Source organism: Lepisma saccharinum, chromosome 9, assembly GCF_977018435.1.
Source record: "Lepisma saccharinum chromosome 9, izLepSacc3.1, whole genome shotgun sequence".
Lineage (NCBI taxonomy): Eukaryota > Metazoa > Arthropoda > Insecta > Zygentoma > Lepismatidae > Lepisma > Lepisma saccharinum.
Genome location: NC_139237.1, coordinates 266,849 through 282,714, shown reverse-complemented (window position 1 = coordinate 282,714; position 15,866 = coordinate 266,849). Strand labels below are relative to the sequence as shown.

The 15,866-nt window shown below is 47.8% G+C and overlaps 8 protein-coding genes and 2 non-coding genes across 10 annotated transcripts; 4 read left to right on the top strand and 6 right to left on the bottom strand.

Annotated features, from left to right (window-relative positions):
- Positions 1 to 502: 502 nt before the first annotated feature.
- LOC145993052 (5S ribosomal RNA) lies at positions 503 to 621 on the bottom strand. Its single transcript, XR_014442264.1, has one exon. It is a non-coding gene; the product is annotated as a 5S ribosomal RNA (ribosomal RNA).
- Positions 622 to 2,832: 2,211 nt separating this feature from the next.
- LOC145992919 (histone H3) lies at positions 2,833 to 3,243 on the bottom strand. The gene has a single exon (XM_083129304.1). The coding sequence runs from the start codon at positions 3,241 to 3,243 to the stop codon at positions 2,833 to 2,835; it is 411 nt and encodes a 136-aa protein (XP_082985430.1).
- Positions 3,244 to 3,486: 243 nt separating this feature from the next.
- LOC145992918 (histone H4) lies at positions 3,487 to 3,798 on the top strand. The gene has a single exon (XM_083129302.1). It carries the CDS (start codon positions 3,487 to 3,489, stop codon positions 3,796 to 3,798), a length of 312 nt encoding a protein of 103 aa, XP_082985428.1.
- A 669-nt stretch (positions 3,799 to 4,467) lies between these two features.
- Positions 4,468 to 4,842, bottom strand: LOC145992917 (histone H2A). Its single transcript, XM_083129301.1, has one exon. It carries the CDS (start codon positions 4,840 to 4,842, stop codon positions 4,468 to 4,470), a length of 375 nt encoding a protein of 124 aa, XP_082985427.1.
- Positions 4,843 to 5,042: 200 nt separating this feature from the next.
- Positions 5,043 to 5,414, top strand: LOC145992916 (histone H2B). Its single transcript, XM_083129300.1, has one exon. The coding sequence runs from the start codon at positions 5,043 to 5,045 to the stop codon at positions 5,412 to 5,414; it is 372 nt and encodes a 123-aa protein (XP_082985426.1).
- Positions 5,415 to 7,569: 2,155 nt separating this feature from the next.
- LOC145993051 (5S ribosomal RNA) lies at positions 7,570 to 7,688 on the bottom strand. The gene has a single exon (XR_014442263.1). It is a non-coding gene; the product is annotated as a 5S ribosomal RNA (ribosomal RNA).
- Positions 7,689 to 9,897: 2,209 nt separating this feature from the next.
- On the bottom strand, positions 9,898 to 10,308 carry LOC145992915 (histone H3). The gene has a single exon (XM_083129299.1). It carries the CDS (start codon positions 10,306 to 10,308, stop codon positions 9,898 to 9,900), a length of 411 nt encoding a protein of 136 aa, XP_082985425.1.
- Positions 10,309 to 10,551: 243 nt separating this feature from the next.
- Positions 10,552 to 10,863, top strand: LOC145992914 (histone H4). The gene has a single exon (XM_083129298.1). It carries the CDS (start codon positions 10,552 to 10,554, stop codon positions 10,861 to 10,863), a length of 312 nt encoding a protein of 103 aa, XP_082985424.1.
- A 669-nt stretch (positions 10,864 to 11,532) lies between these two features.
- LOC145992913 (histone H2A) lies at positions 11,533 to 11,907 on the bottom strand. Its single transcript, XM_083129297.1, has one exon. It carries the CDS (start codon positions 11,905 to 11,907, stop codon positions 11,533 to 11,535), a length of 375 nt encoding a protein of 124 aa, XP_082985423.1.
- A 2,224-nt stretch (positions 11,908 to 14,131) lies between these two features.
- LOC145992912 (histone H2B) lies at positions 14,132 to 14,503 on the top strand. The gene has a single exon (XM_083129296.1). The coding sequence runs from the start codon at positions 14,132 to 14,134 to the stop codon at positions 14,501 to 14,503; it is 372 nt and encodes a 123-aa protein (XP_082985422.1).
- Positions 14,504 to 15,866: the final 1,363 nt, after the last annotated feature.

Below are 15,866 nucleotides of genomic sequence, written 5' to 3'. Positions count from 1 at the left end.
CCCCCCCCCGCCCCGGTGCGTTTCGGGCGAAATTGCCAACGGATCAGGGTTGCCGGGCCGGGACTATCCCTTTAGCGAACGCCTCCTTCCACGGCGATGGCATTTTGCAAAAAAATAAAAACGCCCAAAAAAAACACACTCCCTGCAACCGCCGGCACGTATCCTCGCCGAAAACTACCAACGCCGGGCTCTTCGGGGAGCGACGCGGCGGATCCGCCGGGCAGGGGAGCGCTCGCTCCCCGCCGGGATTATGGCGGCCGCCGGTAATAAGAACGCACCCTGCAACCCCGCAAGCCCCAAAAAACAGAAGAAAGTCGCCTTCCCCGATATTCATATATACTAATATACATTCTTCACTTATATTATTATTATTATTTGATGACAGGTATATTGAAAAAAAAAAAAAAAAAAAAAAAAAAGCGATTCTGCAAAAACTGTCGGTGATTGATTGGCTTCAATTCACAAATAAAAGGCCACTATGAACCTTGAAAAAGAAAAAGGATGCCAACAGCACCTGGTGTTCCCAGGCGGTCACCCATCCAAGTACTGACCAGGCCCGACGCTGCTTGACTTCGGTGATCGGACGAGAACCGGTATATTCAGCGTGGTATGGCCGTTGGCGAAAGATACTGCTTTCGGTAAGGTACATATAGTCCAACTTCTCGTTTTCGGGGAAATGTCTCGTCTCGTGGGCACTGCCAAGAACGTGTAGAAGAAACATAACAAATAATTATACATTTCATTGTAGTCATAGTGAGAAATGTGCTTTAACACCCTTCCAGAGATGTGTGAACATAAAAGCTACAAGATAGAGAAGAAGAAAATTTAGTGCAGTGAATAAAAGTGAATCTCATGACCAACCTTTTTGATTCCACACTATATACCCAGGACCTAACAACGAAAAAGTGATTGGGCTCGGTTAGTTCGTATGAACTTTCCAGCCTGATCATTACCAGTGCGTAGTTATATATATATATATATATATATATATATATACTCTCCAGCCTAGCTATTTCCTATTTTTGTGCTATCTTCGGACAACTTCATCGAGTTCTCGAATACGCGCTATTCCCACAAACCAAAGTAGGCAACGGGCACCTCGACACAAACTATTACATTATTATTATTTATCGGCGGAGAGCAGGAAGGGCCGCGCTAACTTTCGGTGCAAATGGCTGCTTTCGAATCGAACCACAGTCCTCATGCGATAGATTTTCGCCTATAAACGAAATTAAAGGCTATACATTGGAAGTAGGCCAGCTTCGTTCAAACACAGGCGTGTGCGACACACGCTACTTCGGAGATTGGCTTGAGAGGCCTGTCGTATGCTCAAGGCACCTGATTCTCAGCAAGAGAATAGGGGAAGGATTGAACTTCCATCTCCTCCGTGCAACCGACGCACCTTCTACCTTTTCTCAGAGAAAACTAAGGAAATCACGGGCATATGGAGGTCGCGCGTACACCTACGGTGAGTTTGACACGAAGGAAGCGAGGAACGTGGAAGTCGTGGGGACGGACTGCGGCACTTCACGGCTACTTCAAAGTTTCCGGAACGTACCCAACAACGAGGGATGCTGGTGCTCTCTAGCTCAGCACTGAAAAAATTAATCTTGGAAAGAGGAGGAAACACACTTACCGTTGTGGCAACTACAAACTTCAGTTTGCTTCGGCCCGCCTGAGAGCTGCTCTCGCTCCGGTCCGCGCTCCGAGAGAAAAGGGGGTCGAAACCTCGGCGCGGGGATTCATTTTCGTTCCGAAAAGAGCGTAGATATGGCAGATACGGCATCAGCTCCCTCAGCCCCGACGGCGGCTTCGCCCAAGAAGTCCTCGAAGGCGAAAAAGCCGAGAACGGCTCCTTCCCATCCCAGGACATCCGAGATGGTGAACAACGCTATCAAGAACTTGAAGGAGCGCGGAGGCTCTTCCCTGCAGGCCATCAAGAAGTACATCACCCAGAACTACAAGGTCGACGCCGAGAAGCTCGCGCCCTTCATCAAGAAGTACCTGAGGAGCGCCGTGGCATCAGGTTCTTTGGTGCAAACCAAAGGAAAGGGTGCCTCCGGATCTTTCAAACTCAGCGCTTCGTCGCTGAAGGAGAAACCGGAAAGCGGGGCTGTTTCCAAGACCAAACGCTCGGCTCCCAAGGAGAAGAAACCGGCAAAGAAAGCTGCCCCGGCCAAGCGACCAAAGAAGACCGGCGAAAAGAAGAAGGCACCTGTTGCAAAGCCAAAGAAGTCTCCATCGAAAGTGAAAAAGGCAAAGACGCCCAAGAAACCAAAGGCGCCAAAGCCAAAGAAGGCTGCCAAGCCCAAGGCAGCAAAGAAGGCTGCACCAAAAAAGAAGTAAAATGGTTGAGCACGCAAGTGTTCCCCATAAAAAGGTCCTTCTGAGGACCATCAAAATTCTCCTGGAAGGAGCGAATTTGCACGATCACTCAATCTTATAACCTTTCCTTTCATCGGACACGGTGTCATCCTTTCCCTTCCATCCATGCATTTTCTTTTTTAAAAAAATGAAAGCAATACACTAGTCACATTATGTCGTCATAATTTGTTTGACTTCGTTTCCATCGATTCTATGAAATGAACTGCGAGTAAGATATTAGATTTAAAGATTTAGCGAGAGCTTTATTATTAAAACTGAATATTCATGAAATATCGCCCAATTGCTTCGGCATTATTATTTTAAATAACTTTTGGATAAACGCGAGGATAGGGATGGAATTGACAATAATAATAAAAAATAAAGAGAGATACGACCAAAACGTACTTTCCAAGTAGGATTTGTGGTCCTCAAAAGGACCGATTGTTTGCCAAGGGCAGCGGAATGCGCTTAAGCACGCTCTCCACGAATGCGGCGGGCGAGCTGGATGTCCTTTGGCATGATAGTGACACGCTTAGCGTGGATGGCACACAAGTTGGTATCTTCGAAGAGACCGACGAGGTAAGCCTCGCTGGCCTCCTGGAGAGCCATGACTGCGGAACTCTGGAAGCGCAAGTCGGTCTTGAAATCTTGAGCGATCTCGCGGACGAGACGCTGGAAAGGAAGCTTCCTGATGAGCAACTCGGTGCTCTTCTGGTAGCGACGGATTTCTCGAAGAGCCACGGTACCTGGCCTGTACCTATGGGGCTTCTTCACTCCTCCGGTGGCGGGAGCGCTCTTCCTAGCTGCCTTTGTGGCGAGCTGCTTCCTTGGGGCCTTGCCTCCGGTGGATTTTCGTGCAGTTTGCTTAGTCCGGGCCATTGTCGCGTGCTTGTCCTAAGCGTTTCCGTTTCAAACAATCGCGCCAACCAAAAATCATGCCTTTATATGCTTTGCCCTGAAAGGTGCCGTGCATGCTCCTGATTCGTGAAATCAAACCGAAAAGCGGATTTCCCATTGGCTCCCGCCATTCTGCCCCCCTCTGTCGAAGGCGTACAAAACTGAGCCGGCTCGCCGGGAAGGCTTCATTCTCATCTTTCGAATCCACGTACGTGCACTGCAGAAATGACAGGCAGAGGTAAAGGAGGAAAGGGACTCGGCAAAGGAGGTGCCAAGCGCCACCGTAAAGTTCTCCGAGACAACATCCAGGGTATCACCAAGCCCGCCATCCGCCGTCTTGCCCGGCGAGGAGGTGTGAAGCGAATCTCCGGTCTCATCTACGAAGAGACACGCGGCGTCCTCAAGGTGTTCTTGGAGAACGTTATCCGCGATGCCGTCACCTACACGGAGCACGCCAAGAGGAAAACCGTAACCGCCATGGACGTCGTGTACGCACTCAAACGTCAAGGCAGAACCTTGTACGGTTTCGGAGGTTAAGGGCTCTAGTTTGCCTGTCCTCCATCTTGAAAAATCGGCCCTTCTAAGGGCCACAAATCTTTTCTTTGAGGAAGGAAATGTCAGCTTTCAACTTTCCCCGAACCTTACCCCCTGATCCCAGCCTCGATTCGAACGATTTCTCTCGTCTCGAGTTCATAATGACATAAGAATGATTGAAATAATTGAGAATTCAACAAAAAATATTCACGCGAGGACTCTCAGCATTCGCTAGATGACTACCCACCCTTCGTTCGTCGTTTAGCAAAGCAAAAGAAATTTATGTGAAATTCAGATTGCTTCTGTCAAATTATAACATCAATTAATATAACTCAGGCGAACATATATATATATTTTTTATTATTATTATTTTCAGTGCAGCTTGACTCCACCGAAAACAAAACACACGTCATAATCTCTATGCTATCAAAATTTACAAGATGTATACGTACAGGTAAGCCACTATTCTCTGACATTATCGGAAATAGGCAAAAAACATTGAATCAACACAGGATTTGCATGCCAAGTTACATGGATTGTCAGTCCTGATTAGACTACAGACTTCAAACTTGAAAACTTAAAAAAATGGAGTAGACAATGACCCTTTCCTAAGGTAATTGGTGGCCCTTACAAGGGCCGATTTGCTAGAAGCTGAGGGGGTAGGGTGTCAGCTTAAGCTTTCTTCTCGGTTTTCTTGGGAAGAAGGACCGCCTGGATGTTGGGCAGCACGCCACCCTGGGCGATCGTGACCCCAGAAAGGAGCTTGTTCAACTCCTCGTCGTTTCTGATGGCCAACTGCAAGTGACGGGGGATGATCCTGGTCTTCTTGTTATCGCGAGCAGCATTGCCGGCCAACTCCAAGACTTCGGCTGCCAAATATTCCATGACGGCGGCCAGGTAAACCGGTGCACCGGCACCGACACGTTCGGCATAATTGCCCTTTCGCAAAAGTCGGTGGATTCTGCCGACGGGGAACTGAAGTCCGGCTCGGCTGGAGCGAGACTTGCTCTTTCCCTTCACTTTTCCTCCCTTTCCGCGTCCAGACATGATGATCTCTTGCTATCGATACAACGTGAAAACACAAATTTTTGCCAGCCAGTTTGGTGGTTTTGTTAAGTAGTATTGAATCGCCGCGAATGAGAGCGTCCGGGAGACACGTCTCGAAGCGCCATTGGTCCGTCTGATATCAACCGTCCTTTCTTAAAAACGAATCGACGGAGGTGGCGCCCATCGAGTCTGTCTGCAACATGCCGCCAAAGACAAGTGGAAAAGCCGCCAAAAAGGCCGGAAAGGCCCAGAAGAACATCTCCAAGGGAGACAAAAAGAAGAAGCGGAGGAGGAAGGAGAGCTACGCAATTTACATCTACAAGGTGTTGAAGCAAGTTCACCCTGACACCGGCATCTCCAGCAAGGCGATGAGCATCATGAACAGCTTCGTCAACGACATCTTCGAGCGCATTGCCGCCGAAGCTTCCAGGCTCGCTCATTACAACAAGCGATCGACCATCACCAGCAGGGAGATCCAGACGGCCGTTCGGCTGCTCCTCCCCGGTGAACTGGCCAAGCACGCCGTCAGTGAAGGCACCAAGGCCGTGACTAAGTACACCAGCTCAAAGTAAACTCAAGGAAATAATTACCTTGCCGAAAAAGGCCCTTTTTAGGGCCAAAAATTGAATCTTGGAATTGGACGAACTTGTCTACCACCCCTCCGAAACGTACACTTACATAACCTAACGATATCTCAGCCTGCAAGCGAGAAGATTTTTGACCTTACGTATATATAAAAAAAAAATGCTTTTAAGGTACGACCTTAACCAGCACGTAATTTACAAAAATAGGCTAAATTTCCAAATTTTTTAGTTTCTTTTGCTGAATAGGACTTTTAGAGTTACATTTGGACAAAATGCCACTGCAAAAAAATAACCTAAGACTTGGAACAATTATTGATTCGGCGCATTATTATTTTGGATGAACACATAAAATAAACTTGTATATTTAACAAAAATAACTTTCAGGTTTCTATTTCACAATTGTACGTTTGTTACTAGAGTATGGCAGTGAAAGGTACACACAGATTAATATCTGCATATACTCGGTTGGGTTACATTAGGTTAGGTTTTGTTAGGTCGTGATTTTATTTCATTTTTCGTGTTTTCCTTCATTTTACTTTCAAAATTACTTTCAGTTTTCTCCACGAGCAGGGAAAAAGGAAGAGTTTGGCAGTCACATTCATAATTTGCACTAAAAGGGCTCACTTAACTTCTATGAAAGGGTGAGAACTGGTACGCTCAACGAAGTGTGACATTTGGCGGGAACCGTTGCATTTGAAATCGGTTACTCCAAGAATTGATCTGAACGTTGTTTCCAGAGGGCGGCGGCATCGGGGGGGGGGGGGGTGGAACTTCAACTTACGATCCCGGAAGATTAGCATTTTTTTGTTCAGTTAGGGGTGGGGTTCGAACGCCTACATGCCTCCATTCGGTATCATTACATGCTGACTACACAACGAAAGTGTACGCGAATTTTTGAAGAGGAACCAAAGTTGTCTTACGCAAGGTCCTTTTTCCAGGAATTTGTCTCGCGTTCGTCTGAACCCAGATCCTCTGGGAGGTTAGGTTACGTTGACATGGCAAAAAAAAATGTTCATTCCATCCTATGCATTAATATTAGGGGTGTGCGGGATCCCGAAAAGTCGGGACCGGGGGGGGGATCCTGTCCCGATCCCGACTTCGGGAAATGACTTCCCGACTCCCGACCAGTCGAGAAATACCGAATGGTCATTTTATCGTTAATTCGTTTGCTGCAAAAAGTAACGGTTATGTAACGGTCTGCTGCCAAAAGTAACGATTTCGTAACCGTCTGCTGCCAAAAGTAACGGTTTTGTAACCGTTCCCTGCTAAAACTAACAGTTTCGTAACCGTTTACTGCCAAAAGTAACCGTTTCGTAACAGTTTACTGCCAAAAGTAACCGTTTTGTAACAGTTTACTGACAAAAGTAACCGTTTTGTAACAGTTTACTGACAAAAGTAACAGTTTCGTAACCGTTTGCTGCCAAAAGTAACCGTTCCGACCAGGACCTTCCCCACTTGCCTTCTGCTAAATTGTCCACTAGCGGGGACACTTTCACATCACTGCACTGATCGAGCATTCCCTTTCCGAAGGGAAAAGACGCGAGATTTGACATGCATCGGTTGAAACAGAACCTCGGTTTACGTGTCCTCGCCAACGAGTATGCGACATTTCCAATTCTTTATTCTGCGTGTGCACACCCCCCCCCCCCCGCCCCGGTGCGTTTCGGGCGAAATTGCCAACGGATCAGGGTTGCCGGGCCGGGACTATCCCTTTAGCGAACGCCTCCTTCCACGGCGATGGCATTTTGCAAAAAAATAAAAACGCCCAAAAAAAACACACTCCCTGCAACCGCCGGCACGTATCCTCGCCGAAAACTACCAACGCCGGGCTCTTCGGGGAGCGACGCGGCGGATCCGCCGGGCAGGGGAGCGCTCGCTCCCCGCCGGGATTATGGCGGCCGCCGGTAATAAGAACGCACCCTGCAACCCCGCAAGCCCCAAAAAACAGAAGAAAGTCGCCTTCCCCGATATTCATATATACTAATATACATTCTTCACTTATATTATTATTATTATTTGATGACAGGTATATTGAAAAAAAAAAAAAAAAAAAAAAAAAAGCGATTCTGCAAAAACTGTCGGTGATTGATTGGCTTCAATTCACAAATAAAAGGCCACTATGAACCTTGAAAAAGAAAAAGGATGCCAACAGCACCTGGTGTTCCCAGGCGGTCACCCATCCAAGTACTGACCAGGCCCGACGCTGCTTGACTTCGGTGATCGGACGAGAACCGGTATATTCAGCGTGGTATGGCCGTTGGCGAAAGATACTGCTTTCGGTAAGGTACATATAGTCCAACTTCTCGTTTTCGGGGAAATGTCTCGTCTCGTGGGCACTGCCAAGAACGTGTAGAAGAAACATAACAAATAATTATACATTTCATTGTAGTCATAGTGAGAAATGTGCTTTAACACCCTTCCAGAGATGTGTGAACATAAAAGCTACAAGATAGAGAAGAAGAAAATTTAGTGCAGTGAATAAAAGTGAATCTCATGACCAACCTTTTTGATTCCACACTATATACCCAGGACCTAACAACGAAAAAGTGATTGGGCTCGGTTAGTTCGTATGAACTTTCCAGCCTGATCATTACCAGTGCGTAGTTATATATATATATATATATATATATATATACTCTCCAGCCTAGCTATTTCCTATTTTTGTGCTATCTTCGGACAACTTCATCGAGTTCTCGAATACGCGCTATTCCCACAAACCAAAGTAGGCAACGGGCACCTCGACACAAACTATTACATTATTATTATTTATCGGCGGAGAGCAGGAAGGGCCGCGCTAACTTTCGGTGCAAATGGCTGCTTTCGAATCGAACCACAGTCCTCATGCGATAGATTTTCGCCTATAAACGAAATTAAAGGCTATACATTGGAAGTAGGCCAGCTTCGTTCAAACACAGGCGTGTGCGACACACGCTACTTCGGAGATTGGCTTGAGAGGCCTGTCGTATGCTCAAGGCACCTGATTCTCAGCAAGAGAATAGGGGAAGGATTGAACTTCCATCTCCTCCGTGCAACCGACGCACCTTCTACCTTTTCTCAGAGAAAACTAAGGAAATCACGGGCATATGGAGGTCGCGCGTACACCTACGGTGAGTTTGACACGAAGGAAGCGAGGAACGTGGAAGTCGTGGGGACGGACTGCGGCACTTCACGGCTACTTCAAAGTTTCCGGAACGTACCCAACAACGAGGGATGCTGGTGCTCTCTAGCTCAGCACTGAAAAAATTAATCTTGGAAAGAGGAGGAAACACACTTACCGTTGTGGCAACTACAAACTTCAGTTTGCTTCGGCCCGCCTGAGAGCTGCTCTCGCTCCGGTCCGCGCTCCGAGAGAAAAGGGGGTCGAAACCTCGGCGCGGGGATTCATTTTCGTTCCGAAAAGAGCGTAGATATGGCAGATACGGCATCAGCTCCCTCAGCCCCGACGGCGGCTTCGCCCAAGAAGTCCTCGAAGGCGAAAAAGCCGAGAACGGCTCCTTCCCATCCCAGGACATCCGAGATGGTGAACAACGCTATCAAGAACTTGAAGGAGCGCGGAGGCTCTTCCCTGCAGGCCATCAAGAAGTACATCACCCAGAACTACAAGGTCGACGCCGAGAAGCTCGCGCCCTTCATCAAGAAGTACCTGAGGAGCGCCGTGGCATCAGGTTCTTTGGTGCAAACCAAAGGAAAGGGTGCCTCCGGATCTTTCAAACTCAGCGCTTCGTCGCTGAAGGAGAAACCGGAAAGCGGGGCTGTTTCCAAGACCAAACGCTCGGCTCCCAAGGAGAAGAAACCGGCAAAGAAAGCTGCCCCGGCCAAGCGACCAAAGAAGACCGGCGAAAAGAAGAAGGCACCTGTTGCAAAGCCAAAGAAGTCTCCATCGAAAGTGAAAAAGGCAAAGACGCCCAAGAAACCAAAGGCGCCAAAGCCAAAGAAGGCTGCCAAGCCCAAGGCAGCAAAGAAGGCTGCACCAAAAAAGAAGTAAAATGGTTGAGCACGCAAGTGTTCCCCATAAAAAGGTCCTTCTGAGGACCATCAAAATTCTCCTGGAAGGAGCGAATTTGCACGATCACTCAATCTTATAACCTTTCCTTTCATCGGACACGGTGTCATCCTTTCCCTTCCATCCATGCATTTTCTTTTTTAAAAAAATGAAAGCAATACACTAGTCACATTATGTCGTCATAATTTGTTTGACTTCGTTTCCATCGATTCTATGAAATGAACTGCGAGTAAGATATTAGATTTAAAGATTTAGCGAGAGCTTTATTATTAAAACTGAATATTCATGAAATATCGCCCAATTGCTTCGGCATTATTATTTTAAATAACTTTTGGATAAACGCGAGGATAGGGATGGAATTGACAATAATAATAAAAAATAAAGAGAGATACGACCAAAACGTACTTTCCAAGTAGGATTTGTGGTCCTCAAAAGGACCGATTGTTTGCCAAGGGCAGCGGAATGCGCTTAAGCACGCTCTCCACGAATGCGGCGGGCGAGCTGGATGTCCTTTGGCATGATAGTGACACGCTTAGCGTGGATGGCACACAAGTTGGTATCTTCGAAGAGACCGACGAGGTAAGCCTCGCTGGCCTCCTGGAGAGCCATGACTGCGGAACTCTGGAAGCGCAAGTCGGTCTTGAAATCTTGAGCGATCTCGCGGACGAGACGCTGGAAAGGAAGCTTCCTGATGAGCAACTCGGTGCTCTTCTGGTAGCGACGGATTTCTCGAAGAGCCACGGTACCTGGCCTGTACCTATGGGGCTTCTTCACTCCTCCGGTGGCGGGAGCGCTCTTCCTAGCTGCCTTTGTGGCGAGCTGCTTCCTTGGGGCCTTGCCTCCGGTGGATTTTCGTGCAGTTTGCTTAGTCCGGGCCATTGTCGCGTGCTTGTCCTAAGCGTTTCCGTTTCAAACAATCGCGCCAACCAAAAATCATGCCTTTATATGCTTTGCCCTGAAAGGTGCCGTGCATGCTCCTGATTCGTGAAATCAAACCGAAAAGCGGATTTCCCATTGGCTCCCGCCATTCTGCCCCCCTCTGTCGAAGGCGTACAAAACTGAGCCGGCTCGCCGGGAAGGCTTCATTCTCATCTTTCGAATCCACGTACGTGCACTGCAGAAATGACAGGCAGAGGTAAAGGAGGAAAGGGACTCGGCAAAGGAGGTGCCAAGCGCCACCGTAAAGTTCTCCGAGACAACATCCAGGGTATCACCAAGCCCGCCATCCGCCGTCTTGCCCGGCGAGGAGGTGTGAAGCGAATCTCCGGTCTCATCTACGAAGAGACACGCGGCGTCCTCAAGGTGTTCTTGGAGAACGTTATCCGCGATGCCGTCACCTACACGGAGCACGCCAAGAGGAAAACCGTAACCGCCATGGACGTCGTGTACGCACTCAAACGTCAAGGCAGAACCTTGTACGGTTTCGGAGGTTAAGGGCTCTAGTTTGCCTGTCCTCCATCTTGAAAAATCGGCCCTTCTAAGGGCCACAAATCTTTTCTTTGAGGAAGGAAATGTCAGCTTTCAACTTTCCCCGAACCTTACCCCCTGATCCCAGCCTCGATTCGAACGATTTCTCTCGTCTCGAGTTCATAATGACATAAGAATGATTGAAATAATTGAGAATTCAACAAAAAATATTCACGCGAGGACTCTCAGCATTCGCTAGATGACTACCCACCCTTCGTTCGTCGTTTAGCAAAGCAAAAGAAATTTATGTGAAATTCAGATTGCTTCTGTCAAATTATAACATCAATTAATATAACTCAGGCGAACATATATATATATTTTTTATTATTATTATTTTCAGTGCAGCTTGACTCCACCGAAAACAAAACACACGTCATAATCTCTATGCTATCAAAATTTACAAGATGTATACGTACAGGTAAGCCACTATTCTCTGACATTATCGGAAATAGGCAAAAAACATTGAATCAACACAGGATTTGCATGCCAAGTTACATGGATTGTCAGTCCTGATTAGACTACAGACTTCAAACTTGAAAACTTAAAAAAATGGAGTAGACAATGACCCTTTCCTAAGGTAATTGGTGGCCCTTACAAGGGCCGATTTGCTAGAAGCTGAGGGGGTAGGGTGTCAGCTTAAGCTTTCTTCTCGGTTTTCTTGGGAAGAAGGACCGCCTGGATGTTGGGCAGCACGCCACCCTGGGCGATCGTGACCCCAGAAAGGAGCTTGTTCAACTCCTCGTCGTTTCTGATGGCCAACTGCAAGTGACGGGGGATGATCCTGGTCTTCTTGTTATCGCGAGCAGCATTGCCGGCCAACTCCAAGACTTCGGCTGCCAAATATTCCATGACGGCGGCCAGGTAAACCGGTGCACCGGCACCGACACGTTCGGCATAATTGCCCTTTCGCAAAAGTCGGTGGATTCTGCCGACGGGGAACTGAAGTCCGGCTCGGCTGGAGCGAGACTTGCTCTTTCCCTTCACTTTTCCTCCCTTTCCGCGTCCAGACATGATGATCTCTTGCTATCGATACAACGTGAAAACACAAATTTTTGCCAGCCAGTTTGGTGGTTTTGTTAAGTAGTATTGAATCGCCGCGAATGAGAGCGTCCGGGAGACACGTCTCGAAGCGCCATTGGTCCGTCTGATATCAACCGTCCTTTCTTAAAAACGAATCGACGGAGGTGGCGCCCATCGAGTCGACGCCGAGGGACTGGTGGCTCCGAGCGCCGGCGTTGGACATGCTCTCTATCTAAATTTGGGGAAGGACCTTTCGGCACAGCAGCAATGCATAGAGAACATGACTGAATCCAGTACCAGACAGCAGGCAGCGAGAACACCGAGATTCCAGGATGGGAGGCAGCAGTCGGCGGAAATCGGCGGCAGTCAAGCATCGTGGAACTTCGGCGGCCCCATTGTCTAACTTTTTGGCGGGAAGGGGGGGGGGCGCGTGCGTGGATCCTAACGGTGACAACTAAGCGCACAGCCCAATTCAAAATTACACGTACCCCGGACGTACGTTCTCGTTCGCCTGCCGGACGAGAGGGCTCTGAAGCTCCAATCTCCCTCGGGGAAAGTGCCGGTCGCCGGCTTCCCAGTTGCAACAAGCTTGGTACCCGAAAAATCTCCGACTCTCTGATACCGAGGTATTTCCTTTTCAGGATTGCCAAAGTGAAGAGAAACTTAGCGAAAGAACGATTTGTCCATCGAAATTGTCAGAAAGTGCAGGATGTCCTTCTTAGGGCTGAAAGCACTCGTCGCTCAACGGCAAAAACGGCCCTTCTAAGGACCAAAAAGCCGAAATCTCCGATGTTCCTTAGGGAAAAAGAAAAAACGGGACCAAGTGCAACTGACGATAGAGTTTTTTTCCCCTCCTTCTCAGGAGGGGGGATATCTCGAAAAACCGGTAGCCGAAAACTCAACCGGGGGAGAAAGGAGTGCGTGGACCTGGGCAAAGAAGCGGATGCGGAGGAAAAGGACAGCGGACAGCAAAGGCAGATCAAAACCGACCGGGTTGGTGGCCCTCAGAAGGGCCTTTCCACCCAAAGTCTGTCGGGGAGTAGTGACCCCCGGCAGCACCCCCCCGACTGCTGTGCGCTCTCGGGCGTAGGGGACCATGTGTTCTTTCGCGTCATCGGTTTTGCCGTTTCCCCGGTGATAATTACCCCGACTCGGAAATGGACCTAAGGGGTATAGGAAGGCACATGGGCACAAAGGTGGTTCCCCCGTAGCAGCAGTCACCCACACTGCAATGACGTAAGCTCTGGGTGTGGTTATTACCGATACCCCGCAAGGGGACAGATTTCAGACCGGCCTCGGCCGTCGGACTGGTCCTACGAGAAGTCACTCGCCCCTAAGGCAATGAAAAGCCAATGCTGTCTTAAATCCCGATCCGAAGCAAAAGTAACAATGCCCGGAGAAACAGACGAGTTCTCTCTAACGGACAGACACCCCAAGCAACGACTTCTCCTCTCTTTCACGCAGACGTCTTTGGCAGTTAACTTCCGATGCGGCTTTTTTCGGCTTTAATTCAAAATTCATTTTCGATGTTTGTTTCAAATAAGGTTGTAAGTCGGAATGAGTAGGTCCAACTAACACACAGATTTGCAGAGAGCCTTCGGGCTTTACCTACCTGCCCTTCCAAATTCCCGACTCCATCCTCCCCGTAAGGATAGGAACCAATAGGGTGTGTGTTTTTTTGCCCCCCTTCAACGTGGGTTTTTTTCACACACCAGTATCTAGATGAAGCTGTTATTCCAAGACATCCGAGGTTTTGTCTGCTTGCAGAATTTTATCCTCGGGAGCTTCCCTTCTATTTCTCTTTTTTGTCTCTTGTAGTTTTTTCTGTCTGTCTAATTTTCGCCGTCTGGTAAAAATCCTCTTTCCATAGGGTTGAAACCAGATTTAGTTAAAGTATTCGATGTCCCACGTAGGTAGATTTGCATACTAGTGCATGCCTGCATGGAATGGAGGTTTCCCCGAGGGAGAAATCCGGCTGGACTGGATCTATCCCGAAGGGAAGATTGTACCTAGGCAAAAGACCGAACATGAGGCTATAATGTGCTTGGAGAGTGCATTAGTGTTTCAGGCGAGGTCTGCGCCTTTCGGTATGGTTGCCGGTTGACTTAGGTCGGGCACCACTCACCCCCGCGAGCTCCTTTGGGGGCGGGGTTTTTTCTTTCTTTCTTTTTTTTTTTTTTTTTTTTTTTTGGCGCCCATCGAGTCTGTCTGCAACATGCCGCCAAAGACAAGTGGAAAAGCCGCCAAAAAGGCCGGAAAGGCCCAGAAGAACATCTCCAAGGGAGACAAAAAGAAGAAGCGGAGGAGGAAGGAGAGCTACGCAATTTACATCTACAAGGTGTTGAAGCAAGTTCACCCTGACACCGGCATCTCCAGCAAGGCGATGAGCATCATGAACAGCTTCGTCAACGACATCTTCGAGCGCATTGCCGCCGAAGCTTCCAGGCTCGCTCATTACAACAAGCGATCGACCATCACCAGCAGGGAGATCCAGACGGCCGTTCGGCTGCTCCTCCCCGGTGAACTGGCCAAGCACGCCGTCAGTGAAGGCACCAAGGCCGTGACTAAGTACACCAGCTCAAAGTAAACTCAAGGAAATAATTACCTTGCCGAAAAAGGCCCTTTTTAGGGCCAAAAATTGAATCTTGGAATTGGACGAACTTGTCTACCACCCCTCCGAAACGTACACTTACATAACCTAACGATATCTCAGCCTGCAAGCGAGAAGATTTTTGACCTTACGTATATATAAAAAAAAAATGCTTTTAAGGTACGACCTTAACCAGCACGTAATTTACAAAAATAGGCTAAATTTCCAAATTTTTTAGTTTCTTTTGCTGAATAGGACTTTTAGAGTTACATTTGGACAAAATGCCACTGCAAAAAAATAACCTAAGACTTGGAACAATTATTGATTCGGCGCATTATTATTTTGGATGAACACATAAAATAAACTTGTATATTTAACAAAAATAACTTTCAGGTTTCTATTTCACAATTGTACGTTTGTTACTAGAGTATGGCAGTGAAAGGTACACACAGATTAATATCTGCATATACTCGGTTGGGTTACATTAGGTTAGGTTTTGTTAGGTCGTGATTTTATTTCATTTTTCGTGTTTTCCTTCATTTTACTTTCAAAATTACTTTCAGTTTTCTCCACGAGCAGGGAAAAAGGAAGAGTTTGGCAGTCACATTCATAATTTGCACTAAAAGGGCTCACTTAACTTCTATGAAAGGGTGAGAACTGGTACGCTCAACGAAGTGTGACATTTGGCGGGAACCGTTGCATTTGAAATCGGTTACTCCAAGAATTGATCTGAACGTTGTTTCCAGAGGGCGGCGGCATCGGGGGGGGGGGGGTGGAACTTCAACTTACGATCCCGGAAGATTAGCATTTTTTTGTTCAGTTAGGGGTGGGGTTCGAACGCCTACATGCCTCCATTCGGTATCATTACATGCTGACTACACAACGAAAGTGTACGCGAATTTTTGAAGAGGAACCAAAGTTGTCTTACGCAAGGTCCTTTTTCCAGGAATTTGTCTCGCGTTCGTCTGAACCCAGATCCTCTGGGAGGTTAGGTTACGTTGACATGGCAAAAAAAAATGTTCATTCCATCCTATGCATTAATATTAGGGGTGTGCGGGATCCCGAAAAGTCGGGACCGGGGGGGGGATCCTGTCCCGATCCCGACTTCGGGAAATGACTTCCCGACTCCCGACCAGTCGAGAAATACCGAATGGTCATTTTATCGTTAATTCGTTTGCTGCAAAAAGTAACGGTTATGTAACGGTCTGCTGCCAAAAGTAACGATTTCGTAACCGTCTGCTGCCAAAAGTAACGGTTTTGTAACCGTTCCCTGCTAAAACTAACAGTTTCGTAACCGTTTACTGCCAAAAGTAACCGTTTCGTAACAGTTTACTGCCAAAAGTAACCGTTTTGTAACAGT

Bases quoted from the DNA above. Each gene is read 5' to 3' on its own strand.
- LOC145992919 (XM_083129304.1), bottom strand. From the start codon at position 3,243: ATGGCCCGGACTAAGCAAACTGCACGAAAATCCACCGGAGGCAAGGCC.
- LOC145992918 (XM_083129302.1), top strand. From the start codon at position 3,487: ATGACAGGCAGAGGTAAAGGAGGAAAGGGACTCGGCAAAGGAGGTGCC.
- LOC145992917 (XM_083129301.1), bottom strand. From the start codon at position 4,842: ATGTCTGGACGCGGAAAGGGAGGAAAAGTGAAGGGAAAGAGCAAGTCT.
- LOC145992916 (XM_083129300.1), top strand. From the start codon at position 5,043: ATGCCGCCAAAGACAAGTGGAAAAGCCGCCAAAAAGGCCGGAAAGGCC.
- LOC145992915 (XM_083129299.1), bottom strand. From the start codon at position 10,308: ATGGCCCGGACTAAGCAAACTGCACGAAAATCCACCGGAGGCAAGGCC.
- LOC145992914 (XM_083129298.1), top strand. From the start codon at position 10,552: ATGACAGGCAGAGGTAAAGGAGGAAAGGGACTCGGCAAAGGAGGTGCC.
- LOC145992913 (XM_083129297.1), bottom strand. From the start codon at position 11,907: ATGTCTGGACGCGGAAAGGGAGGAAAAGTGAAGGGAAAGAGCAAGTCT.
- LOC145992912 (XM_083129296.1), top strand. From the start codon at position 14,132: ATGCCGCCAAAGACAAGTGGAAAAGCCGCCAAAAAGGCCGGAAAGGCC.